General features: G+C 37.6%; 1 protein-coding gene across 3 annotated transcripts in view; it reads right to left on the bottom strand.

The window, feature by feature from the left end:
• The window catches only part of LOC125790046 (cyclic AMP-dependent transcription factor ATF-6 beta-like), a 32,662-nt gene extending 13,641 nt beyond the window's left edge, over nucleotides 1-19,021 (bottom strand). The window contains exons 1-12 of one of the 3 annotated variants that reach the window (XM_049473145.1): nucleotides 18,315-19,021; nucleotides 10,898-10,977; nucleotides 10,079-10,160; nucleotides 8,242-8,301; nucleotides 7,987-8,069; nucleotides 7,074-7,215; nucleotides 6,791-6,964; nucleotides 6,523-6,695; nucleotides 5,311-5,490; nucleotides 1,467-1,549; nucleotides 871-1,086; nucleotides 536-643 (exon numbers count right to left, since the gene is read on the bottom strand). In XM_049473145.1, the coding sequence (XP_049329102.1) occupies nucleotides 536-643; nucleotides 871-1,086; nucleotides 1,467-1,549; nucleotides 5,311-5,490; nucleotides 6,523-6,695; nucleotides 6,791-6,964; nucleotides 7,074-7,215; nucleotides 7,987-8,069; nucleotides 8,242-8,301; nucleotides 10,079-10,160; nucleotides 10,898-10,977; nucleotides 18,315-18,387 (1,454 nt within the window). In that variant the 5' untranslated portion in view covers nucleotides 18,388-19,021. The remainder of the gene's footprint in view (nucleotides 1-535; nucleotides 644-870; nucleotides 1,087-1,466; nucleotides 1,550-5,310; nucleotides 5,491-6,522; nucleotides 6,696-6,790; nucleotides 6,965-7,073; nucleotides 7,216-7,986; nucleotides 8,070-8,241; nucleotides 8,302-10,078; nucleotides 10,161-10,897; nucleotides 10,978-18,314) is intronic. The other 2 variants (XM_049473146.1, XM_049473147.1) reach the window with 2 other exon arrangements.
• Between the last annotated feature and the right edge of the window lie 1,268 nt (nucleotides 19,022-20,289).

Here is a 20,289-nt window from a genome sequence, read left to right as displayed (position 1 = left end):
TATGTTATTATTAAAGTCATTAGAGGCATTACAGTATTAAAATCAGCCACAGTTCCCTTCTTTCTCCAGTTAACAAATACATATCTAATAAGCTACAGTATTAATATATTTAAACAGAGCTATAGTATTTTCGATAAAAACACTCATACAGTAGAAGCAGAAGCATTTGACTCCACAGAGCTGCGTGTGCTTCTTTGGTGGTATTGTTCTACGTGGTGCTCTGCAGTGCCTCTAGTGTTATGGCATGGCAATGGTATGAGAGAAATACATACGGGTTCTAGTTTCCCTTCTGGTGTACTGTATGAACCAGTAACAACAAACTATATTGCCAAAAGTACATCCAGATCCTGAATCACTTCCACGGTTCCACAGGTGTTTAATAAAAGCAGCAGCTCAGCTCAGTGAACTCCAGCACCAGTGGTGAAATTTCACTACTCACTACTAAATATTCCACAGCCAACTGTCAGTGATATTATAACACAGTGGAAGAGACTGGGAACAGTGCACAGAGTTCACCAACTTTCTCACTGCTCACCTGAGGGACTCTGAGCGGTTGAACTGTCTGCAGTCTGAGGAGGAGAAGAGCCGGTCGATGTCCTGCAGGACCAGATCCTTCACCTCACTGAACACACTGCTCACATTCCTGCAGAGAGACACCATGCTTAATCTACATACGTGTGGGTCATAAAATAGAACATTTTATGTCAGTGTTTACTGTTAGAAAATGTGCTTTATGTCGTTTATTTTTTTATTTAATGTCCTGTCATGACACCTGAATTGTTTGTTAGATTATTTAAACTGACCTGTATATGAATCAGAGATTGTGAATCAGTGTGATCAGTGATAACGGATCAGTGATAGTGAACTCACCTGAAGTGAAAGGTTTCTGCGCTCTCTCTCTCCATCTCTGCTCCCCTCCACCTCTCCTCTCCTCCCTCCTCCTCACTCTCTATCCTCTCCTCCATCACTCCCTCGCTCGCCCCGCCCCGGCTCGGCTCCGGACTCTTCTCATACACCAGCAGGTGTCTTCCTGTGTGAGGCCCCGCCCCTTCTTCCAGCACTGAGTCCAGCTTCCTGTCTGTGATGCTGGAGAGGGGAATTACAGCATCAGATTATTAATATGAATACACTAATATTAATGGTGTTAATGGGTTAATATTATTAATAAAGTTAAGCGTTAATGTTGGCATTAATATAGTTAATTACAGAGTATTATTAAAGTGCAGTAATACATTATAATCAATAATACATTACTGAAATAAAGAGATGAGTATTAATATAGTTAATATGCAAATATTATTGAAGCTAATGTGTTTATTAGCATTAATACAATTAGAACATTATAATTAATAACATTATTTAATAATTAATAACATTAGTAATTTAAATTTGAATGTTCATGAGCAGTGGTGATGTCAGTGTAACGGTCCGCTGTGATTGGTTGAGAAGGGTGTAGGGGTGGGTACCTGACTGGAGCGAAGCTGAAGGTGATGAAGAGCAGGACCACCATCACACACACCGCTCTCTTATTATTACCAGATTCACCACCCTGTAACACACACACACACACACACACACACACACACACACACAGTTATTTATGCAACATTTACAGGGGTGATAGTGAAAAAAAATCCTGAGCCTGAACTTTTTTTTCCTGTTCCAACAGGGTGAGGAAGGGTGGGGGTTGTTGGGGAGGGACAACAGACTGCATATGTGACGTAACATAGGCATAAATGTTGACACATTATTCAAACATTTAATAGTCTGTGTATAACCTTATTGTCAAGTGACACATTTTAGATAACGTTTTCATTTTCATATTTACATTTTCTCCACTCTTGTAAAAAAAAGTGCACTTTTTTTTTTCCTACTGAGAGCTCTTCTTAAGATGGTGTCCTTGTGTAAAATAATGTAACTTTGTTTCATAGAGATTTTTATAAACGTCAGGACATGTGGTCTTACTGTGAACTACAAATGAACAGAAGTCACATTACAGCAGTGTTTCTCAACCCTGATCCTGCATATTCTACTGCATATTAAAACTGTTCTGTATATTCTTCTGCATATTAACACTGTTCTGTATATTCTTCTGCATATTAACACTGTTCTGCATATTCTACTGCATATTAACACTGTTCTGCATATTCTACTGCATATTAACACTGTTCTGCATATTCTACTGCATATTAACACTGTTCTACATATTCTACTGCATATTAACACTGTTCTGTATATTCTTCTGCATATTAACACTGTTCTGTATATTCTTCTGCATATTAACACTGTTCTACATATTCTACTGCATATTAACACTGTTCTGCATATTCTACTGCATATTAACACTGTTCTGCATATTCTACTGCATATTAACACTGTTCTGCATATTCTACTGCATATTAACACTGTTCTGCATATTCTACTGCATATTAACACTGTTCTACATATTCTACTGCATATTAACACTGTTCTGTATATTCTTCTGCATATTAACACTGTTCTGTATATTCTACTGCATATTAACACTGTTCTGCATATTCTACTGCATATTAACACTGTTCTGTATATTCTTCTGCATATTAACACTGTTCTGCATATTCTACTGCATATTAACACTGTTCTGCAGATATTCTTATGATTTTAGCCGATCTGATTCAGGAGTTTAGGGTTAAGCAGTTTATCAGAGCTGTGTGTGGATGAAACTGGTGAAACCGGTGAAACTGCTCACTTACAAGAAGCTGCAGTTCCTCATCCAACCACTAGTGGGAGCTGCAGCAGCAGCACAAGCCCCGCTCTCTTCACTCAGTCAGAGCTACAGCCCAGCCACGGGCTACAGAGCTCAGCTCAGCCAGTCTGGAGCGTTTTTTTTTACACGTTTTTTTTTTAAGTTCATCTGTGTAGGAAAAGGTTTTAAAAACGGATAATACAGCTCTCTACAGTTCACCTTTCAGCCCAAGCAGCTAACAGCAGCAGTTGTCACGGAGGCACTGCTCGGATTACATTATAAACAGGTCAGTTAGCGCGCTGCTAACCTCATGATGTTTATAACTACGGAGTTTAGTGGACACACCACGGCTGCAAGGTTAGACTGTTGAAGGCTACTGAAGACTATTAAAGGCTATTGGAGGTTATTGAAAGGGTTATTGGAGCAGAAATCAGTAAAGGCTGGTTAGATAAGTGATTCACCTCCTCGTCCTTTACTGCGGTGAAACTGCGACTAGCGCTGTCACAGTGATGTTTATTTAACGTCATTAAAACTGATTTTGTCAGGTATTGTCTTATAAATATTTACACAGAACTTATATCTCTCCTAAAAAGCGTTTATTTTGGTCAGTAACATTCATGTTTATTTACTAGCAGCGTAAATTACCAGTGTTTGCTTTGGTGTGGATGTAATTAGGGGAATCTGTACCAGCCAGGTTTGCCAGGCACCTGTGTGGCATTAATGTGGCATTTGGCCCCGCCCAAGATCGGTATCGGCGATCGGCCCATCGTGGTGAAAGACGACCGGCGATCGGAATCGGCCCCAAAAACACTGATCGGTTCAGGAGGTGTAAAAAAGGAGGTGAATTTTGGCAGTGCATCTGCGATTCTTTTGCTCTCTGCCCGTTTCTTTCGTTTAGCACAACCACTTTCATAACTCCGCTTCATTTTCACTGTGACAGCTGTCACTCTAGGTGAAAATCAAGATCAGGTGAAAATCTAGGTGAAATGAAGATCAGGTGGAAAACACAATTTTAGTTCAGTGATCGGGGTTAAGAAACTGCTTTAAACTACAAACATAAAGTACTGTACTAAATTCTGACTATCCACTACATCTGGCTTCTAGCTAATTAGCTATATTCATTTTCTCCTGTAATCCTAAACTAATAACGACAGTGAAATATGTGAAATAGTGATTAGCTGATCAGGTACAGGGCAAGTTACATATACATTACATTACATATATAGTTTATTTATTTTCTAAAACCTTGACTCCCTATCTAGCTAATTCCAAACTCAAGCTAACTCACTAACACAGCTGCAGTTTATTAATCACAGTGGGTTTAATCTGTGTGCTGATACAAGAAGTGTATTTTTAACCAGCTATCAGAAACATATCATCACAGTTTACGTGTTTAGCCTACCGTTATCTTTTTTGAGAAAAATCTCCGTATATCCAGATCTGTTTTTAAATCAGCTGAAGCTGCTGCGTCCGATCCCGCTGCTAAATCTCACAGCAAGGGAGGGGCTTCCCCCACTCCTCCTCGCGCCGCAAAAACAGCAAGCTGATTGGCTGTTTCTACTGAGAGGCGGGACTTAATACCTGAACCGGCTCTATTTATTTATTTATTTATTTTATTTATATATATATATTTTTATAGAGCCACGCTACGCCGGATTTCCGGCGCGGCGCCGGAACGCTATCACCCCTGCATTTATTACAGTTTAAATTCTAAATTTTAATCATTTCTATTGATCCATTCATCAGAAATTAAACAATTAACCCAACACTGACCATCCCACACCCAACACTATACCAGCAGTGAAGCATGGTGGCGGCAGCATCACTCTGTAGGGAGGCTGTTCTATAATGCTGTTTCTCAGTGGGGATGTATATAATGGAGCATGGAGCTTTTCTGACCGTTTTCTTTATTCAGTCTTTTTCTTTTAATTCTCTCTCTCTTTCATGTGTTCTCTCTCTTCTTTCACTCTTTTTTTTATTTTCCTGTCACTCTGTTATCTCCTTTTGGTAACTCTTCTCTCTTCTGTTTTTTCTGTTAATGTTTATGCTCTCTTTCTCTCTCTAAATACATCTCACACCTCTTTCCTTCATCTCTCGGTTTACCTTTTTCCTCCCTCTTTTCCATTTTTCTCCATCTCTCTACTCTTCTCTCTCTCTCTCTCTCTATCCATCCACCTCACACACCTCTTTCCTTCATCTCATCTTTCCCATTTTCTTCTATCTCGCTCTTCTTTCCCCGTTTTCTTCATCTCAAACTCTTCCTCCTCTTTTCTCTTTCCTTTTTCCTTTATCTCTCTTTTCAACTTCAATCTTCTTTCCTCCTTTTTTTTCTCCATCTCTCCTCTCTCAGTCTCTCTCCATCTCTTACTCCTTGCCTACATCTCTTTTCTTTTTTTCCCACGGTCTTCTATCTCGCTCTTCTTTCTCCCTGTATATTTCTCTCTTCCCCCTTTTTTTCGCCATCTCTCTCTCTCTTTCCCTGTTTTTCTCCATCACTCTTATCTCTCATTTTCTCTTTTTTTACCCTTTTTTCTCTCTGATAATAATTTATGTTGATCTCTCTTTTTCTCTCTCTCTCTCCGTACCTCTTTCCCGGCGAGTCGTAGGCGGAGCTGCTGGTTCTCTCGGCGGAGTCTCTCGTTCTCCTGCTGAGCTTCTCTGAGTTGGGTCTCCAGGTTCTGCAGGTACTCCTTCTTCTTCTTCCGGCTCTGACACGCCGACTCCCGGTTCTTTATCATCCGCTGCTGCCGCTTCAGAACCTTCATCTGAGGAGGAGGAACAGGGGGGAGGTAGAACAGGAAGAGGAAAAAGGAAGAGGAGAAATGTTAGCTGTGGTTCTCATTAACTGAAATATAAGGTGTTTTTCTGCACAATAATTAATATAAAAGCTGCTGTAAGGAGCTGCTTACTTTTCCTAATAAAAATGCTAAATGAAACTTTTATATTACTTTTACACAGGTTTTCACTGTGCTGCACGGGTTTACATTAGCAGAGAAGATAGAGTATAAAAATCAGCAGGAGGACAGCGTGATCTGCAGTAATGCTGAGTCAGACGGAGGAGGTTAACGGACAGGAAGAGCAGCGTAACTCCTCTAAAACTGCAGTTATCAGAAGTTCTGCAATTCAGACATTTCACTAAACCACCCCACAGATCTTACACCAGCCTGCAGACCATATTAATACAGAAATAATTCTGTAATGATACTGAATGTTCACTCTTTACTTTTATTACAGCCCAAACTCCACCCAAACCAGCTACATACTTAAACAGGGTTCATACACTTTTTAACTAATACATTTCCATGACTTTTCCAAAACTCATGGGTGTTTCTATTTTTCCAAAACTTATCCAGGCCTGGAAATTGCTGTTTTCATATTCAATGACTTTTGGTCATGGTTTTTCATGACCGTACGAACCCTGTTAAACATCTGGGTTTTTGATGTTTGTGTGATCAATGTTGGGAGATGGAGGTAGTTTAACTGAAGAAATTACTTTTATAAATGTCCTTCAATTACTTCTAATTTCCTTTTATTCTCGAAGTGAGCTGTTTTTATTTTTTGAAGAGTGGCTCAAATAAAAACAATTTAGTCGTAAGTCGTAATATTAAAAGATTAAAGATGCAATATTACGAAAAAATAAAAGGAAATTGGGCTGTAGTTTAAGAAGTTTGAAAGGAAAGGAGCATTTTCCGCTCAGGATCTGTTACAGGGCTGCTGTGATTATAATCAGTTATCTACATTTATAACCTTGATACAGTTAGATAACAGATGTATAAGTGATGAACGCTGTTACTCACGTCGATGTCGTTGCAGTTGCTGCCGGGCAGAGAGGATGCTGGGATGATGGGCTTGGTGTTGGCGGTGGTGGGCGGGGCCGTGGGGCTGCTGCAGTGGCTGATGCTGGGAGATACTGGTTCCATTTTAACGATAGCAGGAGCAGAACCCAAACACACCGACTGAGACAGAACCACTGCAGGAACACAGCCATGATTAGATCAACCAATCAACCAATCAACCAATAATCATTAAACATTAAATTAGAATGGGCGGGGCTAAACTGTTTACCGGGGGCGCGGCTCTGGTCGATACTGGGGACGGATACTGGGAGGCTCTGCAGGATCAGAGCTTTAGCCGGACTGGAGGACTGAGGAACGGTGGCTACACACACCGGCCGCGGCTGCAGCAACGGCTTAGTGCTGAGGATAGAGCTAGCCTTTAGCGTAGCCGCCGACGAGATCACTGTGTTAGAGATAGAGAGAGAGAGGGGGGTTATATATACTAATGTACTAATCACAATATTCCTTACTATTAAAATCTATATAACTATTATATATACACATATATATACCTGTAGGTGCAGGTAGCACCGCTGTCTGAGGCTGAGGAGGGACTGTAGTGGCCACTGTAACCTCCATAGTAGCCAGAGGGGGCGACAGAACGTCTCCATACATATATGGAGGTGTGGGGGGATTCTCACCTTTCACCAGAACCTGAAACACAAATAAACATTATCCTTAAAATCATTTAATTTCCCCCAAAATCATCAGAGCTCCTTATAATCCGGTGCTCCTTTTGTATGAATTCTACCAGTCAGGTATTAAGGAGCAGTAAAGATACTCCACTGAAGTACAGAGTTATATAGGAGTTTCAGTAAAGTTCTCCAGCACCGAGACTGGAGCAGTATTAGCATTAGCCGCTAACTGTGCTAAGTGCTAGCTCTTTCACTGCTGTTCAGAGGTGAGTATATCAGACTGTAGTCTGCATGTTTACTGTGTTAAAACATGCTACGTCAGACGACCCACTAGCTAATATCACCCTGGCTTACCAGAACACTCAGTGTAGTGCTGTGTAGTGTAGCCGCTACTGCTAATGCTGCTGCACCCAGCCTTAGTGTAAACCTGGAAATCTAAGCTTACTGTAAATAAACGAAGCGATTTACTCACCCAAATAAACAGTTTTCAGGAGAGAAATCTGTGTAGATTAACATCCAGCGCTCGTTTAACTTTAAAAGTAAAGTAAAAATACTTTTTTTTTTTTAAAGAATTACAGTTTTGTTTAGATAGCGGGGAGACCTGCTGAATTTGAACGGAAACATGGTGACACCCCTGTTCCTTACTAGTGTCGCTTAATGCACCTTATAATACGGTGCGCCTTATAGTGCGAAAAATACTGTAATAAAGTCAGTGATCAGTGAGAATGTCTACCTGTAATTAAATCTATATAATATTATAATAAAAACTCAAATATATAAATGTAGGTACCTGGGGTTCAGGTAAGGAGGACATGGAGCTCTCTGAGGATGGAGAGGAGGACGGTGATGGAGGCTCCGCCTTCACCTGAAACACTGAAATACACACACTGTTAGCATCTAACACAATAACATACTTTAAATCACACACTATACATACACACACACACACACACACACACACACACACAATATATACACACACACACAATATATACACACACACACACACACTATACACGCATACACATGGGAAAAGTACACTCACACATGTCCACTGGGAGCGGCTGTGTTATCGTCATTTCATCTTTTATCATGGGCATGTTTCCTGTACACACACACGCACACACACACACACACACACACACACACACACACACACACACACACACACACACACACAGTTAGTTTATAACATTATAAAGCAGTAATGTAAAAATCATATATTATATAGATGTATTAAACACAGAGTGATGTTTTATAGCCAATGACAACCCAAAAAATCAGTGTATCAGAAAATTAGAATATTATATAAGACCAACTAGTACTTTTGGCAGTGTGGGCAGTGTGCCAAATCCTGCTGGAAAATGAAATCCTCATCTCTATAAAAGTTGTCAGCAGCAGAGGGAAGCTGTAAGATATGAAGTGCTGTAAGATTTTGTGGGAAAACAAAACTGCACTGAGTTTAGACTTGATAATAAAACACAGTGGATCAACACCAGCAGATGACAGACATGTCTCTCCATTAAACCATCACTGATCATCAGTAAATTTTACATTTCATTTAAAGTAAATCAAGGGAGCAGAGTCTGGAGGAAGAGTGGAGAGACACACAGTCCAAACTGCTCGAGGTCTAGTGTGAAGTTTCCACCAATCAGTGATGGTTTGGAGATGCGGATTTCATTTTCCAGCAGGATTTGGCACACTGCCCACGCTGCCAAAAGTACCAACTGGTCTTATATAATATTCTAATTTTCTGAGACACTGATTTTTGGTTTTCATTGGCTGTAAGCTTCATAATTGTTAACAATAAAATAAATAAAGCTTAAAATAGATCACTCTGTGTTTAATACATCTATATAATATATATATATAGTTTCACATTTTAAACTGATTCAATGATATTCTCATTTATTTTTTGAGATGCTCTAGTATATACTGTGTTGGTGAGCACACTTTCAAAGCACATCCTTTTTTTCCCAAATATTATACTGTAATAATACAACTTCTTAGAGTTTTAATAAGTAACCGGCCTCTTATCTCCAGTATAAACTGAAGAAGCTCCTCCTCCTCCACACAGGCTGGGTATAAACGGGTTCAGGAGGTAATGCTGGGAGTATTAGACCGTGACACCCACTAACAGGAAGTGTGTGTGTTGGTTTATTATTAGCTCAGAGACTAAAACACACACACACACACATATATATGCAAATCATAAACTTCACTGAGCTCCACTGAGTCTACGAGTGGGTCAACATCATAAACACATAAAACACACACCTGATCAGAACTGGGTAACTGAAGCTCTTAGATAACGGAGATAACTCTAAAACGGTCGAGCGAGCATCACCTTAAACACACACTCTCTCTCTCTCTCTCTCTCTCTCTCTCTCTCTCTCTCTCTCTCTCTCTCTCTCTCTCTCTCTCTCTCTCTCTCTCTCTCTCTCTCTCTCTCTCTCTCTCTCTCTCTCTCTCTCTCTCTCTCTCTCTCTCTCTCTCTCTCTCTCTCTCTCTCTCTCTATCTCTCTCTCTCTGTCTCTCTGTCTCTCTGTCTCTCTCTCTCTATCTCTCTATCTCTCTCTATCTTTTTACCAGATCAGAACAACTGAAGAGCAAATGTACTCAATACATCCTGAAAATAAACTGGTAAAATTGGTAAATGTATTGGTAACACTCTTGTTAGCTTTCTGATATACTGAGAACTAACACTCGTAAAATTCAATTCTGTGTAACTAAAACTACCAAACAACCAAATAAAACATTGCATCATAACGATACAATAGGGATGTGTTTAAAATAAATAAATTATTAATAAAGAACAGTTTTACTGTGGAGTTAAACCGGTTTAACATTAACATAAGCTCTTCTCTGAAACTCTGATTTACCTGAGAGCAGGTTGTCTTCCAGGTGTTTCCATGGTGACGTGGGGTTGTCAGGGTCAAGGGTCAACACCAGGTCAGTATCCAGCTATAGAGAGAGAGAAAGAGAGAGAGAGAGAGAGAATTAGGTCAGTGTGTGGATTATTCAGTCAGAGTAGTTCAATAAAACATTATTACCCATCATATCAGACTGTACAGGGTATTATTACTGAACCTCACCTTATACACACACACACACACAAACACACAAGCTTTAGTAACATAGTAAAGGTGTGATATGAGTAAAGATAATCAGAGTATCTCCAGTTTGTATTAAATTATTTATAACATGATTTAATGTTCCTTAAAGAAGGACTGAAAGGAATTAGCATGTTTCTCCTTCTTGCTGCAGTTGAAGCTCCAGCTCATCCCAATTAAATCGCCTCAAATCACCTTAATCTCAGTTCATCAGGTTTAGATCAGGAGATTAATGTGGAGGAATAACTAAATTTTTTACTCTTTACTACAGAATTCAGTAGGTGTCCTTTAATCATTTTCATCTCTTTAATATTAATCTACACTGTAGAAAATACATTAAATAAAGAAACAGAGAAAAACACAGAATGAGAAGGTGTATCTAAACTTTTGACTGGTGCTGTATATTAGTAAGTGTGTTTGTAACAGTAGTGATCTGGTAGTGATCTGGTAGTGATCGTGTCGTGCTCAGTCTTCACAGTATTATGTAATATTTCCCCACCCAGATCCAATTCAGCTCTGAGTAAATAACAAAACCTCGTAACTCGAGCGGAGCTGTGAGTGTGTGTGTGTATGAGTGTGTATACCTACCGATGTGTCGTATTTCAGCCCCCTGCTGAAGTCCCCCTCCTCACCCTCCTCCATACTCTCACACTGATACAGACAGGCATCTGAGAGACAGACAGACAGACAGACAGAGAGAGAGAAAGAATCAGTTTATCTTATTTTATCAAATTAAGATTGTTTAGATGATCAGTTTTGCACATCTCTGCTGGATTTGATTTTCTCAGTCAGCTTTATGAGGTAGAATCGGGAATCTGGAATTCAGGCTTTCAGTTAACAGCTGTGCTGAACTTATCAAGAGTTAATTACTTGAATTTCTTGTCTCTTAATAAAGTGTTTGAGAGCATCAGTTAAAGTAAAGTAGTGAAGAGGTAGAGTTGGTAGGGTTGTAAAAAATATCGATATATCGAAGTTTTGTGATATTTTGTTTCCCAAAACTGTGTCGATTCTCAAAAATACAGTAAGATACTTATCAAATATTAGCTTAGATGTAAAGATTGGTGTCAGAAGTGGTTCATAGCAGCGTTGTGGCTCCTGTCTTTAGCTCCATCCACTGTTCTGATGGGATGAAAAAAGTACATTTTACTTTATTTTTTGCGGCATTTAGCTGACGCTTTTATCCAGAGTGACTAACGGAGTTATTCTTATTACAGAGTTTGGTCAATGTAGTGTTAAATGTCTTGGACTCTTATTGGTGTAGAGCAGCATTCATTGACCCAGAACAGGAATTGCAACCCAGTCTCCCACATGATGTGGTAGTTAGCAGACTGGCAGGTAGTGGTGTTATCCACTGTGCCACACCAACCACCTGTTCTTTTATTCAGATTAAATAATTGTGCTTTTTTATAACTATTTGAAAATTGCAATATATTGCATTGTTAACAGTATTGCAATATATTGTGATATATTTAATCGAAGCCCATGCATTGTGATACAGATCGTATCTCTAAGTTTTTGCCAATACACAGTCCTAAGTGAATACAGTGAATAGTGAATATTTGAGTAATGTTCTAATCCAGATTATGAGAAGCAACAACTACTCAACTAGGTAAAGAAAAATATGACTCCAAAAAACGAAGAATTTCAAGAACTTTAAAAGTATCCTCAATTGCAGCCACCACAAAGACCATCAAAATAATTATAATGATAGAACTGGCACTCATCTGGACCGCACCAGTAAAGGACATTCAGGACAAGAAACTGCAGGTTAACAGCTCCCCAGATAAGAGCAGATAAAAGCCTTTTTACAGAGTATTTTGGTTTGTTTAACACTGTTTTAAGTTACTACAAGATTCATTATGTGTTCCTTCATAATCTGATAGATCACTTTACTATTCATTTACTATGTAGGGAAAAAAAATCTATTTTGTAAATTTTTGTAGACTCAGATTTTGTTTGAAGAAAAAAAAAACACTAGGGTGCAGAATATTTAATGCATGCATAAAAACTCCAAACAAACAATTATACTATTAAAGTTTCACAATAAATAACAAAACACTCAATATATGATACTGGTATTTTTATCATATGCCCATTTATAAGACCAAAATTAATTATGATACGATATTGCAACCCCCTAATTATCAGATACAATTTGAAAAACATATATTTAAGAAAGATATTTTGGCTTCATATAATGGTTTAACAGTTAAACATATAAAGGCAGACAATTATACATATCTCTAATAAAATAATATCCGAAAAAATGAGAGCTATAACATGGCTAACAGCAAATACAAAGTACAAAAACTTATAAAATTGAACTATGAAATAAATAGTTCTGTATGTCCTATACCAAACTGTGCCCAATTAGAAACATTTATTTTTTTTTTTGTTTCAGTATTATATATCAAAGTAAGTATGGGATAAATTAAAACAAATTAATGATAAAATAAATCACCTATGATCTAAAAGCGATAAAATATGGAATTTGTAAAGAAAGCCTCACTGAGTATCAAAACGAGTTGCATAGATACATACTAATAGAAAATGTTAATAGAAAATATTACAAAATATTACAAGTGGAAGTGTTTTAAACTGATCATGGTTAAACTTAAAAGGAAAAGAACTTTAAAGACAAATATTCAGACAAACTGACCTTTTAAAAAAATAAATTATATGGTTTGTATGTAATAATATTGTAAAGTTTATTATGCGTTTTTTATATGAGTTTGGATATTGTGTTGAAATTTACATTTTAATGTAATTTTCTTATTTTAAAAATCAATAAATTATAAACAAACCTTAATTGTTATGTTTTATACATTAAAAAGTGAACTGTTCCACACACAGACAGGGTTAGGGGGTTATGGGTAGTGTGGACACGGACTTTGAGCTGCGACTGGCGACTATTTCCCATCAATGACAAAAAACAAACACAGAACACAGTCCTACACAGTACAACTTAACTTTCTTTTAGAGCTTAAAAATAAAACATAATCGAATAACACAAACAAAATTGAAATAAATTGAGGGAGAATTAATAGATAGAACCTGTGAAATAGTTTGTATTTTTTTGTAAGTAAAATCTGAATTAAAGATGAGAATAAATGATCAGAATAAAGCTCAGGTATCTGTAAGATCAGTGTAATCCCTCTGCTTTAATTTTGACGGGTTGCTGTGGAGAATAAAAGCTCAGCTCAGGGTCGTGATCTCCACCTTCTCTTCACTGAAACCTGAGAAAACAGCAGATCTACTGAAACACAAACACTGAATCAGACCCTCAACACCTGCTGCTCACTGTTCACAACAGTGATGCTCTCACTATTATAATAATACACGCTATTATCTTTAAGCTAAATTAAGCTACAGATTTTTAAGGCGTTTTCACATCTGTAGTTGTGAAAGTTTATATGATCCGGATCAGTTTCTCCCTCTGTTTGGTTTAGTTTCACACAGGTATAAAAACCTAAACGCAATAAAATGTGCATCAATAAACTATGTGAGCACATCGTCTACTCTAATTGGTCAGAGTTGTCAAGAAGATTCTGTTTTCCAGTGCGCATGTATCACAGATGTACACGTAGCAAAAGGAGTTAAGCAGCTGCAAGCAGTGAACGCAGCACATACTGTGCTCAGTATGTAAACAGCATGGAGCAGCAGACAGCATTTTTTCTTAATTTTTCCCGGCTAAGATCAGATTAAACTGTACCTTGTCAGCAGTTTAGCTCAAATAAGGTGTGGGTACCTTCATCTACAGACAGAGAGGTACCTTTATCAACAGAAGGACAGGTATCTTTATCTACAGATGCATGGATAGATACCTTAATCTACAGACGGGCAGGTACTTTTATTTACAGACGGATGGGTACCTTCATCAACAGACAGACAAGTACCTTTATCTACAGACGGACAGGTACCTTTATCTACAGACAGAAAAGTACCTTTGTCTAAAGACGGATGGGTACCCTTATCTACAGACGGACAGGTACCTTTCTCTACAGAGAGACAGGTACCTTTCTCTACAGAGAGACAGGTACCTTTCTCTACAGAGAGACAGGTACCTTTCTCTACAGAGAGACAGGTACCTTTCTCTACAGAGAGACAGGTACCTTTCTCTACAGAGAGACAGGTACCTTTCTCTACAGAGAGACAGGTACCTTTCTCTACAGACAGACAGGTACCTTTCTCTACAGACAGACAGGTACCTTTCTCTACAGACAGACAGGTACCTTTCTCTACAGACAGACAGGTACCTTTCTCTACAGACAGACAGGTTCCTTTCTCTACAGACAGACATGTACCTTTATCTACAGATGGCGAGGAACCTTAGTATATCAACAGACAGGAACCTTTATTTACAGAAATACAGATACCTTCATCTACAAACAGACAGTTACTTTCATCTACAGACGGAAGGAAACCTTCATCTATGAACAGACAAGTACCTTCATCTACAGACGGAAGGGAACCTTAATTTACAGATAGACAAGTACCTTCATCTACAGACAGGTGGACAGGTACCTTTATTTACAGACAGACAAGTACCTTCATCTACAGACAGGTGGACAGGTACCTTCATTTACAGACAGACAAGTACCTTCATCTACAGACAGACAAGTACCTTCATCTACATACAGGTGGACAGGTACCTTCATTTACAGACAGACAAGTACCTTCATCTACAGACAGGTGGATAGGTACCTTAATTTACAGACAGACAAGTACCTTCATCTACAGATAGACAAGTACCCTCATCTACAGACAGATGGACAGGTATCTCCATCTACAGACAGTCAAGTGCCTTCATCTACAGACAGATGAATATGTTTATTTTATGGACGCAGAGTACCTTCATCTACAGACACTGGGTATCCTCGTCTACAGATGCCATAATCTACAGTCTCTGAGTATCTTTCTTAGAAAACCAGATATCGCTGTCTACCAGGATCTGAGTACCTTTTTCTATGGACATCTCAGATCAATTACCAGGATCTAGGTACCTTTTCCTGTGGGCACTGGGCACCAGTTTTTTCTGAGAATGATGCTACCAAGCAGAGGTCTTCACCTCCATCTACCAGTATTTAGTACTGATGCTGGGTACCTCCTTTAACTTATTCTAAGTACCTTTACTGTGATTAAGACACTCATGAGATACAGATCCTAGGAAACTTTTGTTAACTGTTCCTTTGCAGATACAGACACAAAAAAGAACCAAACGTAAAGTTCATTCATCAACTAAATTCATGATCTCAAATACTGGGAAATACCAGCATAAAAAAATAATCATGATTTTAACAAATATTTAAGTAATTGGCACCACTAATATAAATATATATAATATCATTTAAAATGGTCAATCTAATGCTGATTATTTAATTTACATTTAAATACACATTAATACACGTTTAACTAATATGTGCACTGTTTTATATTTGCACTCAAGTAAATTAAAAATGCCTTAAATATGTAGTTTTAATCAACATATTAAGCAACCAATTAGTAACCTATTAGAAGTAGTATAGAAGTAGAATAGTACTCCAAGAGAAAAATATATTAAAAAAGTAGCATTTGTGTATCGTATCAAATTTAAAGAACTGTATCGAAATTGAATTTCAGTATTTTAAGTAGTGCTACTAATTAACGATTAGTCGACGATTAATATTTGGAATCGATTTTATCGATTAATCGTTGCAGCCCTACACCAGAGACAGATGTCCAAACAAGAATGATCCCCACAGTAGCTAAAAAGAAAAGAAGCCTGGACCAATAGTGTTTAACCTGCATTAACATGTGAAGAGTTAATGTAACCCTGACTGTTCAAGGATGTAGGACAGCATTTAACCCCCAACCCCACCCAACCCCACCCAGACCCCACCATTCACCCCCACCCAGACCCCACCATTCACCCCCAGGCCAGTCTGAGTGTGTTTTGGGGGCAGATGGGTGGAAACCGGGTCAAAAGGAACACAATCTGTTACCATCTATACAGCTTTAAACGCTTAAGATCAGCAAATAAAACAGAGCAGAAATTTCCATTTAAATCATTATAAATACAAATCTGTTTAACTCGTAATCAATCATTCTACAGTTAATGTACAGTACGCTTTATAGTTTGACGATTAATTGCGAACAATCATCCAGTTTTGTTTGTCGATTTTACAGATTACCAATCTAACGATTAATGTGTGTTAACTAATCATTCTGCAGTTTTTCAATAATTAGTTTTTTTACTAATGTTCATCTTGTAACTGTCTTGTGGTTTGTTATCCTACAATTAATCGTGATTAATTGTTTTACAGTTTATTAGTGCTGTGACGATTAGTCGATGTATTCAATGTCGATTATAAAAAATTGTCGACTATAAGTGTCTCCAAAAGCACCAAATCACAACAGATTTCACATTTATTCACTAAAGATCAGCACCGCATTTAAAGGACAACTTTCTATATATCTGAAGGGCATTTAAATCCCACGTTTAGCTGTTTCTCTCGTTTTAAACTAATAGTAAAAACATAATAGTGAAAATAATTGCTGACTAATTGATTAATCAGAATTTGCAGATTAGTTGATTACCAAAATAATCAATACTTGCAGCCCTACAATTTATCCATCCTCCGGTACATTGTTCTGCTTTTAATCTGACGTTTAGCTAAGATACCCATCATTTTGTCATCCTATGATTAATTCCAATTAATCGTACCAATTTTTGCCCATATGAGTTTATGGTTATACAATTAATCATCAGTAAACATAATGTAGTTTATTCATTCAGTGTGTTATATGATTATGCAATTAATCGTGATTAACTTTGATGTCCTGCAGTTTGTCCAACCTATGGATTGTCTTTCAATTGTTTACCATTTTACAATTATAGTTTATTTGCTATGCAGTTTATTCGTCCAACATCACTTTTACTTTATTAGTGCAACCTCCATATTTGTGCTGTGTGTTTGTTGTGATACGATTAATCATGATTATTCACCCTGCAGTGTAAATGCCCTACAGTGTAGGATTGTGTGGTTGTTTAAAATTCTTTGATTAATCATTTTGTGGAGTATGATTCTGCAATTAATTGATTAACAAGCATTCTATGGTAAATAACGTGTTGTGTTATTATTATTATTCAACTAATCATTTGTAGTAAATGCCATGTAGTTTATCTTTTTTCATCTTCATCTTTTGCTTTATTATTCTACAATTAATCACACAATTATTGGTCATATCACTATGCTTGATTCCTCTCATTCAGTTATTTATCTATAACTAATACTAGTTTATGATTAAGGTGGACTGTAATACAACTAATCATCAGTAATTGTCATATAGTTTACCCATCTTTTGCTTGATTATTCTACGATTTATTGTTCAATTAATAGTCATTTTTAGCAATCCAGTTTATTTATCCTGCAGTGTGTCCATCCTATGGTCAATTGTTCATTTGCAATTTTCTGTAATTAGCTAACTGCCGAACAGTGCAGGATTGTGCGTTTGTTTATTAGTCTACAATCGTACAATTATTCGATATTTATCGCTCTGCAGTTTATTTGTCCTTCATCCATTATTTGCCATCATCCGTCCTATGGGTAATACTTCTTATTAAGTTATTTATCCATAACTGTTACCAGTTTATGATTAAGGTGGACTGTAATACAACTAATCATAAATACATAAGTAGTTTACCCATCTTTTGCATTATTATTCTACAATTAATCGTACAATTAATGTTAATTTATCGCTCTGAAGTTCATTCATCCTGCAGTGTATCCACCCTATGGTGATTTCTTTGACAATTGTTCGTAATTAGCTACCTGCCCTACAGTGTATGACCGTGCGGTTGGTTTTAATTCTGCGATTAATCGCCTGTCTTGTAGTTTATCTATTATAATCGACCTAAATAATTCAAAGCACCGAAATTATCATCATGTTCCCACAGTATATATCAGGACCAGGCCTGCAGTGGGGGTGCAGGATGCAGTATAGAGACTCCAGGACTCGGACTCACCCCAGTCTTCGCTCGTGAGCAGATTATCGGCGAAGAATCGACTGTCCAGATCAGACAGCAGGTCGGCGGTCATGTCCACTGATGAGACCAGGTGTTTCAGGTGATTAATATCCAGGTGATGAGCTGCTATCTGCTCTAATACACACACATCAGACACAACACACACTCATACACACACACACACACACACACACAAGCTACTATCTATCTACAGCCCTGAGAGTCGCGGTCCGACCTCTAAACATCAGATTAATCCATATAGGGTCCAGAATGAATCCGAATTATTATGATTATTCGAATAATCCGCTATTTATAATGCTCCATAATGTCCGTAACGTTCACACCGCAGCTCACTCTTTCACACAAGGAAATCGATTTCCCTAAAACACAAAAAAAAAAACAGAAAGAAAAATGACGCCCCGCCCACTCCAGCATGCAGCGTCCAATCACCGCGTAAGAAAAGCTGACCGACAACACGGTAGACCAATCAAATCATGAGGCGGAGCATAATTTGACGAATCACCAGCAAATGAGTGCAAACAACGCCCAGAGGGCGGTCCCATCCGATTCTGTCTTCCAATCAAGCATCAGCATTTTCTTTACGCCGCAATTTCAGCCAATAGCGTTCCAGCATCCCCCACTCTCCTCTGATTGACACGAACGCGAGCCAATCAGGAGCTGAGGCTAGTCACGTTAATGCTAGTCAAGCAAAAACACTGCCAGAACGGCGTTAGTGCGTTTTATTATGCATAGCTTGTGTTTTAAACCTATGGAAGCCCATTCCCGCCACCTAAAAAAAATAAATAATCCAGCAAAATGTTTTTTTATTATTATTAAGTAAACTGCTATCTCAATATTTTGAGATACTAAGTCAATATTTTGAGATACTAAGTCAATATTTTGAGATACTAAGTCAATATTTTGAGATACTATCTCAATATTTTGAGATACTAAGTCAATATTTTGAGATACTAAGTCAATATTTTGAGATACTAAGTCAATATTTTGAGATACTATCTCAATATTTTGAGATAGTATCTCAATATTTTGAGATACTAAGTCAATATTTTGAGATACTAAGTCAATATTTTGAGATACTATCTCAATATTTTGAGATACTATCTCAATATTTTGAGATAGTATCTCAATATTTTGAGATACTAAGTCAATATTTTGAGATACTATCTCAATATTTTGAGATACTAGTAGGCTGTACAGAGACAGAAGCAGGTGAGACAAAGATGCAAAATGGATACTATCATTGAGGACTACTTCAGACGTGGATTCACAAATCATGAAATATTGGAACTTTTAGAGGAATCACACAATATCAAAATAAGCCTCCGGATCTTGGACGAGGCTGAAGTTAGCTTCTTATTCGCCAGTGTCTTATTCAGATTTCCGTTCCACCTTAAATGCTGGCTGAACATTCATGCGGCCGCCTGTAGATGTCGCATTTTAACAGTAAAAAACAGCATGTAAGCAAAGTGCTGTGAAAACGCTCTGAATAAAGGGGAGAACACAATGCGAGGGACAGAGTTTAACTCTGAGTGAAATATAATGTAAATAAAATTAAATATGAATTAAAACGTTATTGCTCTCACTTTTGGCCTAATTCCCAGGTCATTATCTACAGGTGGCCGCATGTATATTCAGCCAGCATTTAAGGTATCTCAAAATATTGACTTAGTATCTCAAAATATTGAGATAGTATCTCAAAATATTGACTTAGTATCTCAAAATATTGACTTAGTATCTCAAAATATTGAGATAGTATCTCAAAATATTGACTTAGTATCTCAAAATATTGAGATAGTATCTCAAAATATTGACTTAGTATCTCAAAATATTGAGATAGCAATTTACTTAATAATAATAAAAAAAAATTCCTGGAGTATTTTTATTTTTTAGGTGGCGGGAATGGGCTTCCATATAAACCGGATTAAAACTGAGATTTATGATAATTGTGAACACA

The sequence above is a fragment of the Astyanax mexicanus genome, unplaced genomic scaffold (assembly GCF_023375975.1).
Source record: "Astyanax mexicanus isolate ESR-SI-001 unplaced genomic scaffold, AstMex3_surface scaffold_34, whole genome shotgun sequence".
Taxonomy (NCBI): domain Eukaryota; kingdom Metazoa; phylum Chordata; class Actinopteri; order Characiformes; family Acestrorhamphidae; genus Astyanax; species Astyanax mexicanus.
The sequence above is the reverse complement of the archived record's forward strand: the minus strand, read 5'-3'. Positions and strand labels throughout refer to the sequence as shown.